This window comes from Echiichthys vipera (genome assembly GCF_963691815.1).
Source record: "Echiichthys vipera genome assembly, chromosome: 13".
In the NCBI taxonomy this organism is placed as follows: domain Eukaryota; kingdom Metazoa; phylum Chordata; class Actinopteri; order Perciformes; family Trachinidae; genus Echiichthys; species Echiichthys vipera.
In genome coordinates, this window is record NC_139838.1 from 18,225,829 (window position 1) to 18,234,722 (window position 8,894).

General features: G+C 39.6%; 1 protein-coding gene across 1 annotated transcript; it reads right to left on the reverse strand.

Annotated features, from left to right (window-relative positions):
* On the reverse strand, positions 1–8,894 carry LOC310955952 (cathepsin S-like; the record flags this gene model as incomplete). The annotated part of the gene is made up of 15 exons (XM_083926031.1): positions 8,786–8,894; positions 8,569–8,691; positions 6,433–6,585; positions 6,117–6,341; positions 5,481–5,646; positions 4,452–4,557; positions 4,269–4,364; positions 3,759–3,784; positions 1,541–1,668; positions 1,237–1,359; positions 995–1,144; positions 681–905; positions 428–593; positions 186–288; positions 1–100 (listed from the first exon to the last, which is right to left on the reverse strand). Exons 2-15 carry the CDS (start codon positions 8,650–8,652, stop codon positions 1–3), a joined length of 1,851 nt encoding a protein of 616 aa, XP_083782157.1. The 5' UTR covers positions 8,653–8,691; positions 8,786–8,894.

An 8,894-nucleotide genomic window follows, 5' to 3' on the forward strand; every position in this document is an offset into this window, starting at 1 on the left:
TCACATGACGGGGAAACAAGCATAGAGAGCAATGCCACACTGGTTGCGTCTGTTACGAGCCATCTTGATGTAGCCGTCATCTCCCCATCCTGCACCCCAACTGCAATTAAAAAGGTGATAAAACCCACCAATAAATACAATTATTGTATAATCAAGAATTCACATTTAACAGATAAACTTCACACCTGTTTTTGACAAGCCAATAGTTGTGCTTCCTCTCAGTGCCGTAGCCCACAGCCAGCACTCCATGGTTCACATTGTGGGTGCATGTGTGGTCCCTGTACACACCTGTGGGGCCACAAAACAGGAGACAAGACTGAGCTCCAAAGCAAACATTTACACATTCAAAAAGCTGCAGAACTCACTTCCTTACAGCCAGTCAAGAATAAATCATATTTAAAAATGAAGGTATAAAGCCACTACTCACCATGACGGTAGAAGACAAACTTGGGCCTTGAAGCATCAATTGCTACAGAGATGGGGCCAATGCTAGCTAGAGCATCGCTCAATGCAAACTCATTCCCCTTTGGTAAGAATTTGTAGTCTGAGCAGTTGGCAGCACGGTTCTGTGGGCTGTACTTGCATGGGCCACGCTGGAAAGAAAACGTTACACATTAAGCCAAGTCTGTTTGTAATTAAGAACACACACACACACACACACGTTTGTTTCAGAAGCTTACCGTGCCCATGTATGGGTAGGCTGCATCAGAATCTATGCCTTGGTTGTTAATGACGTATTGGAAGGCGTTTGTCATAAAGCCACCGTTGCACCCGTGGTTGCCGTATCTTACGGAGCAATCCACCAGGTTCTGAGGACTGAGCGACATCAGGACGCCTGTAGACTTCTTGAGTTGGCCTTCCAGAGCTCCAACTGCACTGAAGGCCCAACAAGAGCCACAAGAACCCTAGAAAAATGATGGAAAAGTCAAACATGACTGCACTTTCTTCAAAGACAACCAAGTCCTAATATTGTTAATGAGGGAGTGTACCTCACCTGCATTTTGACCTCAGTTACCAGGCCTTGGTCCCTCAAGTCCAGGGATGGTGGTAGAGAGGTGTTGACCCTGACAAAGTCTGAAGAAACCCTCTCCAGATTAGAGGGCACTACGGTGCCAGTCAGTGTATCAGTGATCTCCTCAGTGGTCTACAAAAAACACACAACTTGATGTGGCCATGGCTTTGATGCTGCATACAGTGGTTTAATGGAGAAAATAAAATGGTGACTAGTCTACTCACCAAGTCTCCCAGGTGGTTCATTGCCAGCTCAAAAGTGTGTAAGCCCAAGGAGGTTTCCAGGTTATGGACATTAATCATATCCAAGTTTTCCTCCCATATCCCCCTGCGACCCAACTCCTCAATCTGTAAAAAAGGAGTAAAGGTTTCCTTCAAAAGAAAGACTTAACACCAAAACCAGTTTGGGTTTACCGGCTAATAATTTAGTTAACTAAATACAAAGACTTCACACATTGTTAAGTCACTCAAGACAAAAAAAAAGTTATTAAAAGTGACTAGGTTTAATTTGTTTAAGACTTTAGTTTACCTGGTGAGAGTAGACTTTATTATGCAGCTTCTTCCATAGTTCCCAGTGTTGATCCAGATCAGAATTGATAACGGCCGCTGCAAATCCACACACAAAGATGAGAAGCAGGCTCCGAAACATTTCTGGATCTAGGGAAAGAACTTGTTATTGAAACAGAGAAGACAGCTGCTTTTTATAATGTGTCCTGCATCAGACTCAATGGCCTGCTCATGCTTTGATTGGACAGCTGCAGCAGTTTGCATTAAAACCACCACCAGCTGATATCAATTCACATTAAGAAGCAGTGAAAATAAAACCAGACCAAACACATACATTAGTAAAGTTAAATATATTTGTTCTTGCATGAATATTGTTAAATTGTTAATGGATGAAGAAATGCATGTAAGAATTAGATATAGATTATTCCAAAAAAAAAAAAAAAAATCAGATTCACAGTTCATATAATTTGACAAATTGACTGGCATGACCCACTATTCATTTATTTGGTTACAACGTGAGCAGAGAAAGGTGATTTAATGTTAATCACCCTCATTTGATGAGGACAAAATGACCATCTGAGGAAATAAGAAATAAGGAAATAATGGGCTGAAGTCTTTGCATGTCACCATGCTCCCTATACACCCACAAAACATTAAACCTAAAGCGTTTTGTCCACTTGGGGGCAGCACAAACCCACTGTAAACACCACACCACACTGACACATTCATTTCCTTTTAAGTTGTTATGGTGAACTTGTTTGCTGACACACCCAGCTGTTATGGAGAACCATGATAATTCATGATGATGCACGTACATTTGACAAACCCAGCAGATAGTTCTCATCCTTTAACTATTTTCTCTCGAAAAGAGGAAAGATACTGTTTGAAAATACTTCAGATAAAGCATCATAGTATGTGTCACTTGGCCAAGTTTGTTTTTGAGTGGGGAATGGGCTCGCTGTCACCAGTGCGTCCTCCGGCCTCCGGGGGCAGTAATGTACACATTACAGCGATGAACACAACGAGAAAACTTACTTAGGACAAGCGCTACAACGGTAGTATTTGTGCTTAGCTGTACTTTTACTTATAGATCTTTTAAAAGTTGTAAACATAAACATTCTAAATGTGTCCAAGTTTGATTCCTGTCCCAGTGAATGTGAATGACATCAGCTGACAGGAAGTTAACCAGGACCAAAATACAGGTGTAAATGCAATATCCATTTTATTTCACGTTGCAGTTTAGGCCTGTGAATCATGACATCAACTGATGAGGACCAAGATGGTTGCCTAGCAATGGAATTCAGTTGATAAGACCTTTTCAACGGAATTCCGTTTCTAGGCAACAGCCTTGGTCCTTGTTAACTTCCTGTCAGCTGTTGTCATTCACTGCAACTGAAATAAACTAGGACACATTTAAATGTATATGTTGACAACTTTGAAAAGGTCTATAATACCACCACCGTTACTACTACCGGTGTTGTTTTTATTATGGTGACACATCAAAGTTTACATTACATCGTTCTGTTTACATTGTTAAGCCAATAGCGTTGGGCATTACGTGTTGCCAGGGTTGTCTGTTGTTGGGTGCAGCTACTGTAGGCTGGCACTGGGTGAAATGGTGTTTACCAATCCTGCAGCTGCTTGTTTGTCCCACCAGCTGAGTGACCAGTCAGTATAGGCCAAGCATTCACTGGATGGACTGAGATAAAGAAGTTCAACGGGCATTAAAACGCACACCCAAATGGTTAAGTTTCTTCTTGATCGGTAAGCTAACTTCATTACTTAACTGTAACGGCTGACGGTAGCTGTCACTCAAACTCCTCTGCAATTCTTGTCTTTATGGCGCGATTTGCCAGAGGGGATGGGTTCAAATAGGCTCAAACAGATTCTGGTCTCCTGTAGACTACTGGACCGGGTCTGACCAACCTGGCAACCCGAGTGGTGGAATTATTTTCTGTTGTTGCGACTACGATCTTGAGACACTAGATGGAGGTGTTCTGCTCATTCTCAATATTAAACCTTTAATGCACTGTATGCTTAATGTTATTGCTTCTCCTCCTCTCTGTAAGATACTGGCAGTAGATTTATTATCAAAAAAGTTCTTTGAGCTTCATTATTTCAATGTGATACAATGTTTTCAAAACAAAAAAGCGAAAGAGGCTGAATATCTTTCTATATACAGTTGTAAAATTTGGTTTTGTCGTTCACCACTTATTTTCAAATTGATATCAATAAATTACTGCACTTGTTGGAGAAACAGTGAGGTCTGAGGAAGAATAAATGATAGTAGACACCTATCATTATATTGAATTCATTTATTTAATAATAAAATAAATTTAATACAATGACTCCTCCTACAACTAACAATAATAATATATCCTATATCCCCGTCAAGCTTCTTAACAAGCAGTTAAGATATATTTCATATCTTTGTATGTTTCTTCCATTATTATCAAGTTTCAGTAAATCCACAAACTGTAACACACTGAAAGAAAAGCAGACATTTAAGTATTACCATTTATACAGATATAAAAAACACAGAGTACATCTATTATTAATATTGAAGTAAATGAAACTCAGACTTTATAAAACTGTATAAGTATTCTTAAAAAAAAATCCTATTTATTTATTTTTTGACTTTCAGGACGGCATCTACAGTTTCAGTGTTACAGGTAAAAAACAACATTTCTGATATTAAATAAACAACAAAGTTTTAACTAGAGGATTCAGGTGTCGGGCCACATTTTCACAGCGTGGGGTAGACTGCAAAGCTGGCGATGCCGCAGAGATTATTCTTGTTTCTGGCAATTCGTATGAAGCCTTCTTCTCCCCACGCTGTTCCCCAACTGGAATCACAGAAACAGTCCCATTTGATATTGGTAATATGTTTATTTTCACATGTGCGGTAAACACATTTTAACAGGTGAACTCACCTGTTTTTCACGAGCCAGAAGTCTTGTCCTCCGTCTGTGCCGTAGCCCACAACCAGGACAGCATGATTTATGAGCTTTGGGTTGCAGCTGGGCACGTTGTATACACCTGAAAGATGCAAAAGATTAATGAACATGATCGAGAAAATACATGTAAAATTAAAGCTGCAAGCAGCGATGAACTGGCCCTCGCACCTGGCGCGTGTCGGGGGAGCTGAAAAAAATCTGTCCCCATATAACGTTTGCTAGGAAAGAAGTCACTTCTCCATATTAACCAACTTTACTATTTATAAGCTGAAGTATGTGTTATTTGTTTCCTTCCTTAGCTGAAGTATGTGTTATTTGTTTCCTTCCTTAACATGAATGAAAACATCCAAAATACACATTTGGGTGTTTGTTTTACTGCACATCTATTTGGTCCTAAATTCGCCAAGAGTTTGCATTAGAACAGGCCTCACTTGCATATTTAAACATACAATTTCAGAAAAACGGAAATATAAAAATGATTTGTCACGTAAGTAATCAACTGAGGAAGTTTCATGGTGATATCTATTACATGGTGATATATCTATGGTCTTATATCTATAAGTTAACCTATTCACTTGTCTCCCCTTAACTATTTGAAAATATCAGAAAATACAGCCTGAAATCATTTGTATCCCCCTATAAATTTAGCTAGGGAAGAAGAAACTTCTCAATATTTACCAACGTTACTAGTTATGATCTGAAATATGTGCAAAAGGAAATGCCCGATGGTCGGACTCTCTTGCATGAGAAATCTGGGGCAGATTGGAAAATGTATGCTCAAGTTTCAGCAACTTCCTGTTTTATGGCAAAAAGTGATATTTTGGCGGCATGCCACATCAACACAGTGAAAACTCAAAGTTTTGAATACCGTGTGATCGGATGCCTTTAGATGGTACTGACTGATTTTGAAGTTCCCTATCAGATAATGGAACAGAAAATGTCCACAAACATACTGCACGTCAGTCATGTTACCCGTTCAATGTACACAGAAGCCTCCAGCCTCACCTCCTCTGTAGAGATGAAAAGATTGCAGCATGGCGTTCAGAGCCACAGCCACCGGCCCCACAGACGCCACCGCAGTCTGCAGAGTCTTCTCATCTCCTCGTGGGAGGATGTAATAATGAAAGCAGTAGCCGGCCCTTCCCTTGACAGAATAGCGACATTTCCCATTCTACAAAAAGAAATGAGATTTACAAAATATATTATGCATCACTGTTAAATCAAACTGTTAAATGTTGGGCATTTTTTTCTTCTCTTAAAACATATGGAAATTATGTATCTTGATATATGGTTGAAGATACATTAAATCATAATATTCAGTAAATTATACATGTAGTCACATTGCATGAATAATGTAGTTTAAATTAAAATTCTCATAACTTCAGTTAAAAACATTCCTGTTTACTCTATAGTTGACATATCTTTCAACACACAATTCCAGCTCTAAAATATAATCATTTATGTGTCATTGTTACGTGTTAAGTGTTTAAGAAGTGGCACATGGCATGATGCTTTGTCTTGAAATTGTTTATCAGAAAGAAAGTGTTAGTAGTTATAGTTAGTAGTTGTAAATAAGGTCAGTCCTTCATAATAACCCAGTTAATTGAATAGTAATGTTGCTTCACTGGTGCTGAGGATGACCTGGTGTTCGTAGGGGTAAAAACTCTCTGAGTCTACGCCTTGGTTGCGGATGACGTAGCTGAAGGCTTTAGAGATGTAGCCTCCTCTGCAGCCATGGTTTCCATCGTCGGTGCTGCAGTCCACCAGGTTCTGTGGGCTCAGGGGAACAAGGACACCTGTCTGTTTCTTCATCTGGCCCTCAAGAGCTCCCAAAGAGCTGAAGGCCCAGCAGGACCCACACAATCCCTTGAAAAAGAGATGTTTATTGCTACAGGTTATTTATTAGATTGTTCTTATTTTCTCAATTTAAAATAGGTGATCTCAAATGATAGCTTACTTGGTTTTGGACTGGACTGACCAGGCCGTTCTTCCTCCAGTCTACACTCTGAGGTGTCGATTGGCCACTCGCCTCTTTAAAAGTGCTATTTCTGAAATAAATAGGCTCCTCCAGCTTCAGGCCGTTCAGCTTGTCATTGATTTCCTCTGCTGTCTTAAAAGAAAGGAGGGCTGGTAAAAGCAATATTGTGTATGCACAGCAGTTAAAGGACACAATGAAATACATGCCAGCATTTCAGTCGGCTGTAGTTTCTCTTCTAAGAGCCTTAGTGTCAAAGGTTTTTGCACTGAAACAGCTCCACTCGGAGAAACAAGTGAACGTGTACGGTGCTGGTTCCTCGCCCTCCAGTCCTCATATAAGCGTTGCCGCTATTGAGAAATAGTTTTAGTCACATCTTTGGACAAATATTTTACTTTGTCTCTCAGCCTTGGTGACACCAGCGGGCAGTTATACAATTAACCACGTTAAGTTCCTTTGATTTTTATCAAGTTTAAACTTCTGAGAAAGAGAACAAAACAGACTCCAGATCCAACATCATTTTAATCAGCATCTCACCTCTTGACTTTTTTTGCTGTACGGTCCTGCTGCATTGGTGTCAGATTTGACTCTCGCTGTAGTTTTATAGATCATCACTCCTCTTTAAAACCCTTATTCATGTATTTACAAAGCGAATATAACACACTGTCCTTTGGGATATTTGACAAAAGTCCAAAAGCTCACCATCAGTCCCCAAACCTCCATTTCAACACTTTAAGTCAATGCTGCAACATGATTCAAATTCTTCTTCAAATAGACGACAGAGACAGGTGTGCTGTGATTTGAATATATATACTGTAGTTTGCATGTACATATACCATTTTATGTAACTTCATCAGCCTACCCAAATGTACTCTACTTCATTATTGTCCAGATTGTCCCGATTGGCCCAGACATTGGATTAAATTAATCAGATTGTGTAAAGGAAGATTAGAATTGCCCTATATGTTAAGGGTTTAATTTAAGCCACAGAGGATGCAGTTTTAAATTCAGATTAATGGTCACTGACATACGCCTCGCACCATCAGAGTTCAATGAGTGTGAATGGACTTTAGGTTATAATTTCGAGCATATGTCTGCTCGGGTCTTGGGAGGGAGAGGAGCTCGTTCAGTGACATAATGCTCGGTGCTAAAATGTTTTTCCAGCATTTTTTATCCACTAGAGATATCTCCCATACATTTCTGTCCTAAATAGTGGCATGGTCAATGTTTGATTTTGAATACTTTCAATCATGGATGATTGTTTTTCTTTTCTGCCACAGAGGGGTCTTTTGTTGTCGGCATAATGCAACTTCAGTGAGTTATAAGTCATGGGATGTGTGCAATAGCTCTTAATTCAATCAATAAGCTTGCGACTCTACAAACAGTAATCTGAACTATTTACTATAGTTACGTAATTTGCACAGTAATCATGGGGTAAGATAAAGAAAGTTGACCTTGTAGTCGCTCAGAGATGATGCAGGTCAAAGTTGATATTGAGAAAGTAAAGAAAAAAAGGAAGTAAGAAGCATGCAGGTAAGCAAAGAAGGATGGAAGGAACTAGACCAATAGGAAACAATCCAGCAAATATAAAAACAGACAAACAAAAACCGCAACATCCAAAGAAAGAAACAATAAACAAAAAAAAAGCAACCAATAAGAAAGAAACAAACACACAAAAGCAACAGACTAGCCACTTTTTCCACAACAGGTGTTGATAATGTGAAGATCATTGGTGGCAGCAGAGATGGCTAGTAACCAGAAAAACTGCTAACCAGGTAAATATGTATTCCTTGCTTTCTTTCTTTCTGACGTCAACAGTTCACATCCACTCCGACCCACAGCCACACAACAGCAGAAAAAACTTCCTGCGTTCTTAATCATCTGTAATATGATGAAGCAAATAAGTATTTGAATGAGCGTATTCATATTTGTGGTAATTAGCTTTAGGTTAAATTATTTAAATGTCTAAACCATGGTCTAAACCCACATCCATGATTTGATACCCATTGAAATGTCACTGATAAATCACTCAAAAATAAGATTTAAGGCATTTAAGTCAGTCCTGTTTGGGTCAGAAAAGAATAAACAACAACCTGTTTCTTTGGAGCAGAATCCTACCATGTCAGCCAGGTGATTGAGTCCCATTGTGAAGCTGTGTTTTCCTGCTGAGGCCTCCTGGTTGTGTCTCAACACCGCCTGCATGTTCTTCTCCCACACTGTTCTCCTGAAAACCACCTCAGTCTGAGGCAAAAACACAGACTCATTGATCTGAGGGTACACTGCATGTGTGTGTATGATGACGAAGAGAGAGAAATGTAGGTTTTCACAAACCTACCTGATTATCATAAACCTTTCCATGTTTGATTTGCCACTCCTCCCACACTTTATTTAAGGCAGTCGAAGAGTGGCCCACAACCAGAAAGGCCAGAAGCGAAAGCAGGCCA